At 45.2% G+C, this 13,626-nt stretch overlaps 4 protein-coding genes across 4 annotated transcripts; all 4 read right to left on the bottom strand.

Moving 5' to 3' along the window:
* Positions 1-1,908: 1,908 nt before the first annotated feature.
* Positions 1,909-2,352, bottom strand: LOC117240128. Its single transcript, XM_033506004.1, has one exon. The coding sequence runs from the start codon at positions 2,350-2,352 to the stop codon at positions 1,909-1,911; it is 444 nt and encodes a 147-aa protein (XP_033361895.1).
* Positions 2,353-3,062: 710 nt separating this feature from the next.
* On the bottom strand, positions 3,063-3,758 carry LOC117240127. The gene has a single exon (XM_033506003.1). The coding sequence runs from the start codon at positions 3,756-3,758 to the stop codon at positions 3,063-3,065; it is 696 nt and encodes a 231-aa protein (XP_033361894.1).
* A 2-nt stretch (positions 3,759-3,760) lies between these two features.
* Positions 3,761-4,488, bottom strand: LOC117240126. Its single transcript, XM_033506001.1, has 2 exons — positions 4,186-4,488; positions 3,761-4,105 (listed from the first exon to the last, which is right to left on the bottom strand). The coding sequence occupies exons 1-2, from the start codon at positions 4,486-4,488 to the stop codon at positions 3,761-3,763; spliced, it is 648 nt and encodes a 215-aa protein (XP_033361892.1).
* An 8,072-nt stretch (positions 4,489-12,560) lies between these two features.
* LOC117240125 lies at positions 12,561-13,626 on the bottom strand. The gene is made up of 2 exons (XM_033506000.1): positions 12,773-13,626; positions 12,561-12,702 (listed from the first exon to the last, which is right to left on the bottom strand). The coding sequence occupies exons 1-2, from the start codon at positions 13,624-13,626 to the stop codon at positions 12,561-12,563; spliced, it is 996 nt and encodes a 331-aa protein (XP_033361891.1).

The raw sequence follows: 13,626 nt of genomic DNA, 5'->3' as shown, positions 1-13,626 counted from the left end.
ATAATTAATAATACTGTCATAACTTCTTTAATTTTACTTGTTTCTGTGTGAATGTTTTTTAAACATACTGGTGAGATCTTTCCGATTAATAAAACATGATATAATGTGGACCGCGCTCACTTCTTTAATGCTTATTATAAAATTTATTTTACTTCATTATCGCCTTGATTACATTAGAAAAATGGATTGTTAGTTACATTTGAAATAATAATAATAATGTTATAGTATCTCTAATATAATACTATAAATTAGAGAAGTACAATAGTACACAATATTCTACATTAAATTATCTTTACAATGAGATGATATGTATATAAATATGTAATAGACTTGACACACAAAACGTTTTAAATCATTTAACGTGATCGAAAAATTTTTCAAATCTTGTATTCATTAAAAACGAATAATATGCAACAATTATTTTATGAGTAATCCATATTTAGAAGATTACAAATGTTTATTAGCATAAGAATATGTACTTACCAACTTTTTATTCAAAATTTATTACTCAAGAAACATATTGTAAGAACTTGATCATACACCGAATACAGGTTGCATTATAAAATATTAATCTTTCGAACGTTCCCTTCATGCAGAAAAAGTTAAAAAGAAAGAAATTTAAGCGTGGTATTTATTATAGCAATTAATTTTAGATTTTAAATTTAGATTTAGATTAAATGTAGATATTAAATTTAGATTTTAATCTGTATATTGAGAGATGATTTATCAGGTTCTCGGAATTCAATTATGCAATTAAGTACTACAAGTACGTTGAAAGAAACGAAGTAGTGGACAAGCTGAGTAGAAATTCGGTCGAAGCAAATCAGACAGTAGATGTTGTAGCATCGTCAGTTTAGGATAGCACCCCACTAAGGTGGAAAATCAAGGAAAGGGACGACGATCTGCATCGAGCGGCCGCAATAGTGGCTGCCTGGAACTGGGAGGCCTCGATGACTCCGACGGAAACAAGCGTGGAGGAGGAGGCTGAGAACCTCCGCCGAGTCATGACGGCCATATGTGACACGTCCATGCCGCGAACCACGCTGGACACCGGGCGAAGCAGAGCCATGTGTTGGTGGACTCCCGACATCGCGGAGCTGGGGGCGAGATGTGTCCGAACCCGAAGACGGTACCTGAGGGCCCGATGCTGGTGTGACATCAATCACATTTCAACCTACATCAGTGATAAGACATCGACTGCCGACCTTCGGACACTTTTGGACACATCACCACCTTATCATCATAGCATACACCAAGGCTGTGACGCACCTTAGTCCACATCAGAGATAGGATATGGACCTCCGACCTTCGGACACTTTTCCACATCATAACCTACACCTAGCCCCTCAACATCCTGAAACCAAAACGTATATAAACCGAGACTTCGCCCAGCTCGGGCAGTTCTTGTACTTCTTTTAGTACTGCTGTACTCATACAACCCCTTTTCTCCGGTTCGGTATTATTTTGTAAGTGTTAACATTTATAATAAAGTTTTATAAAGGAAAATTAGTAGTTGGGTTACGACTCAGCCTTCTTACTACAATCCAAGTACCAACTTTACGTGACACTGGCAACGACGCGACGAAGAAGAAGTCTCCGTGCGCAACCAAGCGTACCGCGTGCTACGGCGCTCGCTACAAAAGGAGACCAGGAACGAGAAGGACCGTGCCTGGTCCGAAGTAGTTGAAGCAGTCGAGTCTGACCCTTTTTTTTTCTTTTTCTGTACGTGGAGAAATCCTCATGGACACTTCGCTGCTGCAATAATCGCGTAACAGCAGAATAGTGTCGGACTCCTACCGACTAAAACTCCACGATGACCATCTTATGCCTGTGACAGGCGTGCTCCAGGAACCTCTTATGAATTAACTTCAGTTGCACTCCCTTCTCGCATTCTCTTGTTCGAGCCGGCTATTGAGTAGGCGTTAGGGGGAGGTCGTTGCCCCTAGCGCTGTCACTTCTTCTGGTCGTAGTCAGATGGGGTGATGGCGGGGCGGCTCTGGGTCGTCTGACTGCCATTCTTCTCCATCGTCTTATCCTGCAGGAGTGAGAGTTTTTCTTTCTCTCCCTTTCCGCTCGCTCCTTCGCGAGCATAACTCGTTCGCAGAAGAGGCGGACGGCCTCGTATTCCTGTGCCCCTCTCATTATCGCTTCCACGATAGCTGAGGGGGTCAGTATTTCGCCTATGGCGTGTCGCAGGGTGTAGCGGGGCAGCTCCCACGCCGGGCAGAGCTCCAGGGTGTGTTGGGCTGTGTCCCTGCCCTCCCCGCAGTGGTGACAGATGTCCGTTGCCTCCCATCCGATCTTCTTCAGGAACTCGCCGAACACGCCGTGTCCGGTGAGCACTTGTGTCATCCTGAATGTGAGTGGGAGGCCGTGGCGGCTCCTCCATGCCTCCCAGTTTGGTAGGACCGCTTCCGCGCCTCGAGGTCATTCTTCTGGTTGCCTCCCATATCTCTTCCTCCGTGACTTCCCAGTCGTCCCTCCATTCCAGCGGTCGTGTCGTTTCCCGTGGCTGTTCCGCCGCTCTGTTTTCTTGTGGGGGAAAGAGCGTTCCGGTGATCCGCGTCAGCAGCGCAGGTTCCATTTCTGTCGTTGCCAGGGGGCCCTTCGCGCGTAGTTTCTGTGTCACCGTCCTGTATGGCCTTCCCCATGGGTCCGACTCGACTGTTTCGACCAGGTCGGACCAGACACGGTCCTTCGCTTTTTTAATTTTCCTTTGTAGCGAGCGCCGTAGCGCGCGGTACGCCCGGTAGCGCAAGGAGACTTCTTCTTCGTCGCGTCGTCGCCAGCGGAGGGCCCTTAGGTACTGTCTTCGGGCCCGGACACATCTCGTCCTCAGTTCTGCGATGTCGGGGTTCCACCAGTAGACTGCTCTGCTTCGCACCGTGCCCGGTGTGGCCCGTGGCATGGATGCGTCGCAGATTGCTATCATGGCTTGGCGGAGGTTCTCGGCCTCCTCTTCCACGTCTGTTTCGGTCGTCGTTGTCGAGACCTCCCAGCTCCAAGCTGTTGCTATAGCAGCCGCCTGGAGTAGATCTTCATTCCTTTCCTTTATTTTCCATCTAGGTCTCGGCTCGTCTTTTTCTCGGCGGGCCGCGCCCGTCGTTTGTCGTCGGCATTCCAGGTCCAGGTGCGTCCATCTCCATGAATATGTAGAGGTGATCCGACAGCGTCTCGACCCCTTCGGCCACTCTCCAGCCTGAGATCCGCCTGAATGCCTCGGGGGAGGCCCATGTTATGTCAACAATGGAGTTCCCTCTGCACGTCACACAGGTACTGGTCGAGCCCCTGTTCACCAACAGAAGTCCAAGTCCCGCGGCCCAGTTTGATAGCGTGCGGCCGCGCGCGTTGGTCCTGGCGTTCCCCCATTCCGTGGAGTGCGTGTTGAAGTCTTCCAGGACGAGCACTTGTCGGGGGAGTTGTCGCCTGACGCAGTCGCCAACTCCGTCTAGGAATTCCTCGAACGCTGCCCGTCTGCTGTTAGGTGACACGTACACCCCCATCACCATCATCCCTGCCCACTCGACCGCGGCGTACCCGTTGCCGCGTTCCAGCAGGGCTCCGTCGGCGAACGCCCCGGGCGTTGATGTCCAGGTGACGGCAACCATTCTATCCGTGTCTCCGACCCACTCCGGGGCATCCGGAACTCTGTATGGTTCCGCCACCACCGCTAGGGCGACCGTGCTCTCCCGGATGGTTTGGCAGAGCAGGTCTTGTGCTCGCCTTGACCTTCCCAGGTTAGTCTGGAGGATGCGCATTCTCAGTTCCTTGGTGTTCTTTCCTTGTTTGTGGCTTCCTCCGTGCCTACCTCCTTGTTCGCGGGCTTAGGGTCGCTTTGCGACGGGGAGCCTTTCTCGCTGCCTCTTGCAGCCGTGGATCCGCGGGCGGCTCCTTTCGTTCCTTTCCTCGAGGGGGCGCAGGCCGGTCCCCCCATCCTGTGCACCGACGGTGCTCCAAACGTCTCGCAGAGCAGGCATTTCGGGCTCGCAGTAGTGCATGCTCTCGCCTGGTGCCCTGGTTCGCCGCATCTGAAGCACAGGTGCCCCTTGTCCTCCTTGGCGGTGCAGGTCTTCCCCGTGTGTCCTATCCCAAGGCACCTGTAACACTGCAACGGTCTCCGTTCGATGGCTTCGACCTTCGCCGTCGACCTATGGCGACCTTTCCAGCCTGGGCCAGTTTCCTCACTGCACTGGCAGGGCCTCGTATCCACACGGTGCCAAGTCCGTTCCGGGCGGGGCGGAGTTCTCCCAGCCGGATGTCCTCCGGCTTGCAGCCGCTCTCCTTCGCCAGGGTGTTCTGGATTTCCGCCTTGGTGGCCGCTATGTCTATCAGGGACACCCTTGCCTCCGCGGCTCGGAAGGGGGTCGCCACGCGGACCTCGTTCGGGTCCAGAGCCCGCGTCAGCTGTGCTGCGAGCGCTGCGGCCTTCTCCCTTCCCTGGTCCTCAGGGACCTCTAAGATGACGCCTCCGGTGATGGTCTTCCGCATCCTAATCGTATTGATGCCGAGCTCGGTCAGGGAGACACTGTCCTTGGCCGCAGCCAGCACCTCCGCGTAGGATTGGCTCGATTTGTCCGTCAGGGTAATTGTTACCACTGACGTTCGCGGTGCGCGCGGGAGGGGCCCCCTGCCTCCCCCTCTTCGTGCGTTCTCCAATCCACTCTCCGGAGTTTTCCTCTAGCTCTCCGCCCCTGTCTCGAGGATCAGCTTCGTCGGCTGCTTCTTCCCTGCCTCCTTCTTCTTTCCGTTTCTTTTTCTTTCGATGGTCTGCCATTCGGTGACAACCGTTCGGCCTCCCTTGGGCGCTGGGGCGCTTGGGGCTCCAGGCTCCATCCCTCTCGTGTTCGCGGCAGGGGCGACCTCCTTTCCTTCTCCTTTTTCTGTTCCCTGCAGTTGTTCCTCCAGTCGGTGCAGCAAGGATCTCATCTCCTCTACATGGTGCTCGACTGCAGCGAGACGCGCTCTATAGCTGCTCTCATCCGCGGTGGGGCGCGAGGCCGGCTCTTTTCGGAGTGCCTCTACCGCCGCCTCCAGTGTTGCTATGCGTCCTTGCGCTATAGCGAGTGCGTCGGTGACAGGGTCCGTTCTCCTCACTAACTCTGTCACGCCCGCGGTGATGGTTCTCGCCGCCTCCTTCAGGGTTTCCCCTGCGTGCCCTTGTGGCCGCGGGGTGCTTCGGCAGCCTTGGCCACCTCGGCGGCCCGGCGAATCAGTTCGGCTCCTATGTCCGCCGTTGTGGCTGTTCTCATTTCTTCAGTCGGGTCCGCGGGGAGTTCGGGGGATTCGTTGGCCTTCTTTCTCTTCGCTCGGGGTGCTTCTCTGGCGTGGGTTTCCTCCTCCTCTGTTGTTTCCTCAGTCCATATTCCCTCCTTGTCCAGCGTGAAGCGGGAGGGTCCCTCCTTTGGCGGCATCGCCTTCGTCATGGTCCTGGTGCTAACGTGCGGCGGCTCCACAGCCAGTTCCGTTTCCCTCCGTCCCCTAGCGTTTTCCTCTACCTCCTTCTCTTTCCCCATGGTTGCGTCCGTTTCCCCGTTGGGCGGGAAATGTCGCTCGGTCAGCACTTGCCACTCTGCCAGTCGCTGTCACTTTCAAGTGGCCCGCGCGCCAATATGGCTGCGTCTGGGTAGTTCCTCGAATAGCCCGTGCAGCGGCGCTGTTGTCACGCGTCCTAATATGGCTACTCCACCGTCCTAACCTCACACTTGTTGGTTTGGTTTAACTCCTCCTTGTCCAAGCCGGACTTCCCGTATCCACACCCGTTTTGCGCTCACAGGTACTAGTCCTCCACTCTGGTTACCTCCCTTGCCCAGGCTCTCCAGTTTTCCGGAGATTTCGATTACGCTCGCAGCTCCGTCCTCTCTGTGTTTGCCACCCATGTATCCCCACGCGCAGAAAAGCACCTAACAGCGAACTGCCCACACACGGGAAAAATAAACGACGTAAATTGTTACAATTGCGGTGGAAATCACCCAGCGAGTTACAAAGGCTGTCTAGTAAGAAAGCAACTTCAAGACAAACGTTTTCCGCCGCTACGTAACAGGACACATAACAATCTTCACACGCCAGAGGACAACACAGAACCTACGTCAACACTAAAAACACAGCACGCAAGGAACAATAACCACACTAACACCAACACCGCTAGAAACCGAAGCTACGCGCAAGTAGTCAACCGGTCGTCACAGTTAGACAATCAAGAACAGAACAACCACAGCAACGACGCTACAGAAATCAAAGAGTTAATAAAACATTCCATAAGAAACACCGAAATACTCACAAAAATGATAAGCGACCAAAACGAACTCCTCAGACAGCAAACACAGCAGATAACAGTCATGTTACAATTACTTACTAACATGATGAGCAAAAAATAAAAATAGACACGCTTGATATAGCAGCCTGGAGCTCTAACGGTCTACAACAAAGGGCCCTAGAAACTAAAACATTCCTGTATAGCAATAACATCGATATACTACACTTCTCAGAAACACACCTCACAATAAAAAGCTACATAAAAATACCGTACTACACCATATACGACATCAACGAGGGCCGCGCACACGGAGGGACGGCAGTAGTAATAAAAAACGACATTAAACATCACCTACACAGCCAGATCAGTAAGGAACATATACAAGCAACCACCGTTACCGTACAGACTAACAGCAACCAACTGCAGTTGTCAGCAGTATACGTACCGCCGCGACATAAAATCACAATGCAAATGTGGGAAGACTACTCCCGACTCTTAGGTGACAAGTATATTGCAGCGGGGACTATAACTCAAAGTACACATTATGGGGATCAAGAATCACCACACCTCGAGGCAGAACCTTGGAAAAGTACATTAGAAATAATAACCTCACTATATTATCCACAGGAAGACATACTGGCCGACAGACCTGAGCAAAATACCTGACCTACTTGATTTTGCAGTTACAAAGGGACTAAACTCAAATAAACTAAACATAGCACTCAGCCCCGAGCTTACCCGACCATACCCCCATAATTATTACATACAGAAACAAACCAATATTTTACAGCAGCACAGAGACGCTATGCAATAAAACCACCAAATGGCAAATACTTAAAGAAATAATTGAGAGCAAAAGCAGCTGCAACATCCCACTGAAAACACCTGAACACATCGATCAAGCACTAACAACACTCACAGAAACTATCCACGAAGCAGCAAGGGCAACCACTATACCTGAAACAACCAACAGACAAACAAAAAGAGTACCACTAGACATCCTCGAAAAAATTAGAGAAAAAAGAAAAGCAAAAGCAAAATGGCAAAAACACAGAACGAAAGAAAACAAAGAACAGCTAAACAAACTCGCAAAAGAAATAAAAAACAAAATAAAAGAGCACAACAACAACGAGTTCACAAAGTTCATAAAGTCACTCTCTGGACACGAGAACTCCAACTATTCCCTATGGAAAGCCACGAAAAAAATAAAAAACCAATAAAACTAGTCCCAGCAATCAGAAAAGCAGACAACACATGGGCAAGAAGCAACGAAGAGCTAGCTGAAGAATTTTCCAACCACCTTTACGACGCATTTACACCACATAATATCAACAATAGCAACCCCAAATGCCATACGGACGAGGATGCGCTAACCATTAGTACACCAACTGACAATCACTACACCGTACCCATAGCAACAGTACAAGAAATCAGAAACATAATGGAGAAAACAAAAAATGATAATGCAACAGGAATCGACCCAACCAATGGTAAAATCTTGAAAAACCTTCCGTCAAAAGCGATAAGACAAATCACAATAATAGTTAACGCAATACTAAGAATACAATAGTTTCCAAAAACTTGGAAACTGACACAAATCATAATGATACTCAAACCAGGCAAGGACCCACACGACACCAAATCCTACCGACCAATCTCAGTACTTTCGGTGTTCTCTAAGTTTCTAGAGAAAGTAATTTACGATCGAATAAAACCTATAATAGAGAAGAATCAACTAATACCGGATCACCAATTCGGATTCAGAAACAGACACTCCACAATAGAACAAACGCACAGACTCATCAATGAAATCTTACAGGCGCTGGAAACAAAACAATACTGCACGGCACTCTTTGTGGACATCGAAAAAGCATTGGATAAAGTAAATCACACTAGCTTACTTCAATCAATTAGGAAACAGTTCCCGGGGCAGATATACCAATTAATCAAATCATACTTAAGCAGCAGAACCTTCATAGTAAAAATCAAAGACACACACTCGGAAGTTAAAGAAATCAAGGCAGGAGTTCCGCAAGGAAGCATCCTAGTACCAATTTTATACACATTATACACGGCCAACATACCAACAACTAACAAGAGCAAAATACTGACTTTCGCGGATGATACAGTTGTACTAGTCAGGCACACTAACCCTGCAACGGCAGTTACATTACTACAAGAACATATCACAAAAATAGAAAAGTGGCTTCAAGTTAAACAAATTAAAGCAAACCCCGATAAATGCAAACACATCACATTTACACCGCGAAAACAGATACCACCAAACATTATACTAAACGGCACACACATAATACAAGCAAGACAAGTCAAATACCTAGGACTCCACTTAGATATACGACTCACGTGGAAACAGCATATTAAATCAATAATAGACAAAATACAGATAGTAAGGAGACAAATGTATTGGCTAACAAGTTGAAAATCCAAACTAAGTATAGAAAATAAACTAAAAATATATAGCATGATCATAAAACCAATCTGGACATACGGAATACCACTATTGGGGAACAGCAGCAATGAGCCATATAACCAAAATAGAGGCAATGCAAGCTAAAATTCTTAGAACAATAGTAAACGTGCCATGGCACGTTAGAAATGAGGACATTCGGAAGGACCTAGGAATACCAACGGTCAAGGAGGAGATTAGCAGATGTGCAAGAAGGTACAGAGAAAGAATAGCAACGCACCCAAACCAGCTGGCAGCAGAAACGGTCGATACATCAAGCACAAAAAGAAGATTAAAAAGGAAACACCCAACAGATCTCACAAAGGACATAACCTAACAAACACGATGATGGTACCCCGCTGGGGGTAGCCACGCACATGTTATATTGGTATACAGCTACAACATTTTACCAAATGTCCTACTGGACAAATTGTAAAATTCAAATAAATAAATAATAAAAAAAATACTTTGACACGTTTCACTAGACAAAATTCGAAATGATGTAATTTTATTATTTAATCGCCAGCACTCATTTTGAAGTATGTTATGAAAACAGATATTCATCGATGTCTTCTCTTTAACCAGAACTTTCTTAATGTATGGGGATCCGTCTCTCGTATCGCGATAACCAGCATTGGCATTACCACTGGCCACAGGTTTGGCATAATAGGCAATAGACGCGTTAATAATTAAATGTTTGATAACTTCAGAAACTCGAAGTTAAGAATTTCTCACAGCACAGCAAGGACCGATCTTGCAAATGATGAATCCTCGTGATGAACTAGCATGCATCCCAGCATGGATCGCTATACATCGAAATATTCTAGTAACCTATGTGAAAGTACACTAGATCCGCGTTAAGGAGATTTCTCATATAACAATAATAAAAGTAAGTGATTTTTATGAATTTTTTTTTAGACTAACTATTGATTATATGAGACTAGACCTTTTTAGGATGTAAATGGGTAATCTTAAAGTTCAGATATAATTTCTGTAGTATCGTGGAACAAAGGCCTAAGAGATATCGGGCGAACTATAAACAATGTCGCGAGAAAGTCGAAGCACCGACAGGCCCAACGATGTATCGTCGGTCTTTCGGTCGAATAGGTTACGCAAAATAGTTTGAAAAATTAATAAGCAATAAGAAATAATTCAAATGAAAATAATTACATTTGTAGTTCAAGATTATATTTACATCCCAAAAACTCATATAACTAGTAGTTAGTCTAAACGTAAAAATCGTAAAAATCAATTGGTTGTAATATTGTTACGAGGGAGTTTCATCTTAAGGAATATTTTGAATTTTCTGCTGAATTAATTTAAACAATAGTTAACCATGTTTATTTGAAACGTGGTTATTGTGTTACCTTCACAAGAGATTCTATTACTAGATATTGGTACAACTCATAGCAAAATGAGAACATATTCAATATTAGACAATATTACATAGATTTGATGAGTTTACGCTTTATAAATTGCGTATCCTATTATGCTTAAACACGCGGGAAATTGGTTTCATGAATTATTGTAATATCGAAAAATAAGGATAGAAATTTTTTTTTCGATTACTTACAATTTATTAATATTAAATTGAATATACAAATATAAATTGGACAGAGAACGATATTTAACGGAAACTAAATGCAATACTCGTATATATCAAATAACTTACAGTTATTTGATCACTCTCGTCACAACGAATCTAACACACACACTCTCTCTCTCTAACAACTCTATCAATTCTCACGACTCTACTCTTCGACGACTCGAAACCTCTAACGACTCTACTCTTCGACAACTCGAAACCTCTAACGACTCTACTCTTCAACGACTCAATTAGCTCTGATCTCCGCCAATACACTCCTGCCCGGTCGTGCTCGTTCTTGCTCTCGTCCTCTCACACACATACACACTTTTCGGCTCACATACTCTGGCCTCTCGATTGCCACTCCTTGAAATATGAAACCGTACCTCTGTTTTGACGCTGCTTATCCTTTCTCGCGTCGCTGTTACTAGGCGCTCTTGGATGTAAACAAACCACGAAAGATGACGTACATGGTTTTTTCTATTTTCAACCGACCTCTAATTCAAATCTATTCTACGATATTACATTATGAAAGTAAAGAAGAGAATCTAAATAAAATCTTGTTACATGTCTTATTAGTTACTATCGAGATGTTGTCAAATCAGAGTAAGGCATAGTACATGGTTACCCAATGTTGCATTATTTTCTACTAAACTTTGAAAATAAATCAGGGAAATGATTTTTAAATAATGAAATTTATTGAACTTTGTTACTATAACGAACAAATAATTATATTGTCATAGACAAAGAAATTAGAAGAGTTTAGGTATTAGTAGGAGTCAAAAAATAGTTCGTAATTTTTAAGAAATTCTGCAACATATGACATCCAGCCACAAAGACACATATACAGAATTTATGGAAATACCTGTAAAGCGTAGGAAATGTGACAGATGGATAAATGTGTAAAATATCCAGACGCTTATATACAATAATGTACTATGTATTACATCGTAATTTGTCTTGCATCAGTACATGGTGAAAATATCTCTTATAAATCTAAATATCAGCTTTGATCATTATATTGTCAAAAACTTCATACAGGATGATCATTGAAACAACAACATTTCGAATTTTCATTATTTATCCACGCGATTGGCAATTTAAATAATTGGAGGAAGACATGCTTGCGATCAAATAAAAGAGCGCACGGTGCACTACAAAATCATTACTAATAAAGAAACACAGGAAAGGTAAAAAGGAAGTGGGGGCATCAGAACTTGTGCTACAAAATTTGAGACGAAAACACGAAGATACACGTGATATGCTCAAAACGTGCAATGATGAAAAAATGACAGTGTCACGTTGGAGACACGGGGAGTGGCAAAATTAAGAAATTATTGATGGTTCCCTCGGGTCATTCGAATGATTTCGGGTAAGTTTAAACGTTTCAAGAGCGAGGTAAGAGAAAATGAAGACTTTGGATATTCTGGTGAATCCCATAGAGTGACAGTTAAGAATGTTAGAACAGTGTTTCTTGAGAGTTGATTTTGGGAAGGTTTATGGAAAGAGTGTCGCCGGGGGTATCGCCGGGCCCCAAGTCAAAGGTGGCCATGTTGTTAGTGTTTTCTAACACTGGAACACTCTACGTTGTTGTTTCGACCTCCAGGATGTTCTTTAGATCCCCCCGGTTTTTTCTATACCTAATTTATGGCTTGTGAGAATAGCAAAGTTAGATGCCTGATTGATGCATAGTTCTAATCTCGTCATTCGAAGAAATAAATCTAATTATTTTTTTGCGATTTGTAACACAACACATCAATTTTCCAATTCTGAAGAAGTCTTTTCTTGAACATATGGAAACCTTCATTACATTAATATAGTTCATTATATTGGTACGTACATTATTTATGTATTTGGAAAGTAGGATCATATCTTATTTGTGAAGAAATCCACAAGATTTCATTATTGGAATTAAAGACTGGATTATGGTGAAATAGCAATAATATATGATATATACATCAAAATATTAAGTATCACTTCGAGTGTATATATGAATGGAACAAAGTAGCGGTCTTAGTATTGATCCATGAGGACCACCTGCGTACAAGTTTCTCCTAACAGTTCCTTCCGTCGTTCTGATTATAATCCTTCTGTTCTCGAAATGATTTTCGAGGAATGTCAACAGTTTCTTGGGTACCCCTCTAACATCCGTTTCCCGCAAGATCACGCTCCAATTGAGGGTATTAAACGCATTCTTCTCATTAACTGCTGCCAACACGGTTATTCTGTTTCTTCTTTTGACTCAGTTGGCAAGATCAACCACAGTGCAGGGCGTCAACAGTGCTCCTCCTCCTTCTGAACCCATATTGGTCTTCATGGAATGGGTCCAGTCCCAGGCTTTCCTTGATCAGACCCTTAAACGTGTGTTCCAACACTTTACTCAGTGCTGGGAGCACGCTGATCGACCGGAATGATGATGTCAATGCTAACCTAACCCCAACCTAACCCCAACCTAACCCCAACCTACCCGGTTTGAGAATGAGGACCACCCTCGCCTCCTTCCATTTTGTCAGAATCTTGCCCTTGCCGCTCACCGCGTTCAATCCCCTCAGTACTTTCTCCGCTCTTTGTTCTATGAATACTCTGACCGCCTACACCGACCGCCTTCTTCGGATTAATCTTCTTGCCTGCGCCCCGCAAGTCTTTCACCATAATCCTGCAGCCATCGTCATCTACATCAGTACCTTCGTTCAGATGCCTAGACCTAGCGTCACTACCTCCAGTTGGCCTTGTCAGGAAGAACTCGTCAACTATGTCACGGACCCTATCCACGTGAAGGCCTTCCATACTCGTTCTCCGAGCCATTCTGGACATGATAGCCTTATACGGCCTCCCCCATGAGTCCCGATCCAGCGTCGCACAGAAATTCTTCCAACACCTCTCCTTAGAGTTCTCAATCATCCTCGCCAATTTCTTCTTGTTCGCCTTAAATTCTTCGCTCAATCGAGCCACGTCGTTTGTGCCTCTCATCCAGGCTCTCTGCGCCTTTCTCTTGCTCTTCATTGTCATTATTCTAAAGTTGCCGATTTTGTCACTCCACCAATAGTTGATACATATCTTCCCTATCGGTGGATAAGCCTTTCTCAATTCCGAGGCACATGTCATCTCCAGTGCCTTCTGCAAACGATCACCATGTGCCTTGTCGTCGTCCGTATTGTCTTCCAGTAAATTATTGTAGTTATTGTCAAATGTTAAAAGAAATTTTGTCATGTCAGTGTCCTTTGTTGAGTATTTAAAATTCTCGGCATTATGCCTGGTCCTTGCAGTGTTAAAATTATGTAGGACGTAGTGGTGGTCCGATCCTGACCAGACATTCGGCAT

Source organism: Bombus vosnesenskii, unplaced genomic scaffold, assembly GCF_011952255.1.
Source record: "Bombus vosnesenskii isolate JDL3184/JDL3185 unplaced genomic scaffold, Bvos_JDL3184-5_v1.1 scf7180000014564, whole genome shotgun sequence".
Lineage (NCBI taxonomy): Eukaryota > Metazoa > Arthropoda > Insecta > Hymenoptera > Apidae > Bombus > Bombus vosnesenskii.
Note: the sequence above shows the minus strand (reverse complement) of the source record. Positions and strands in the feature narration are given on the sequence as shown.

Coding starts and splice junctions, on each gene's coding strand:
- LOC117240126 (XM_033506001.1), bottom strand. CDS start 4,488: ATGCGGAAGACCATCACCGGAGGCGTCATCTTAGAGGTCCCTGAGGAC. Junction 4,106..4,185: donor TACGAGGCCCTGCCAGTGCA/GTGAGGAAACTG, acceptor AGACCGTTGCAG/TGTTACAGGTGCCTTGGGAT.
- LOC117240127 (XM_033506003.1), bottom strand. CDS start 3,758: ATGCGCATCCTCCAGACTAACCTGGGAAGGTCAAGGCGAGCACAAGAC.
- LOC117240128 (XM_033506004.1), bottom strand. CDS start 2,352: ATGACACAAGTGCTCACCGGACACGGCGTGTTCGGCGAGTTCCTGAAG.
- LOC117240125 (XM_033506000.1), bottom strand. CDS start 13,626: ATGCCGAATGTCTGGTCAGGATCGGACCACCACTACGTCCTACATAAT. Junction 12,703..12,772: donor GGTCCTCATTCTCAAACCGG/GTAGGTTGGGGT, acceptor CCGGTCGATCAG/CGTGCTCCCAGCACTGAGTA.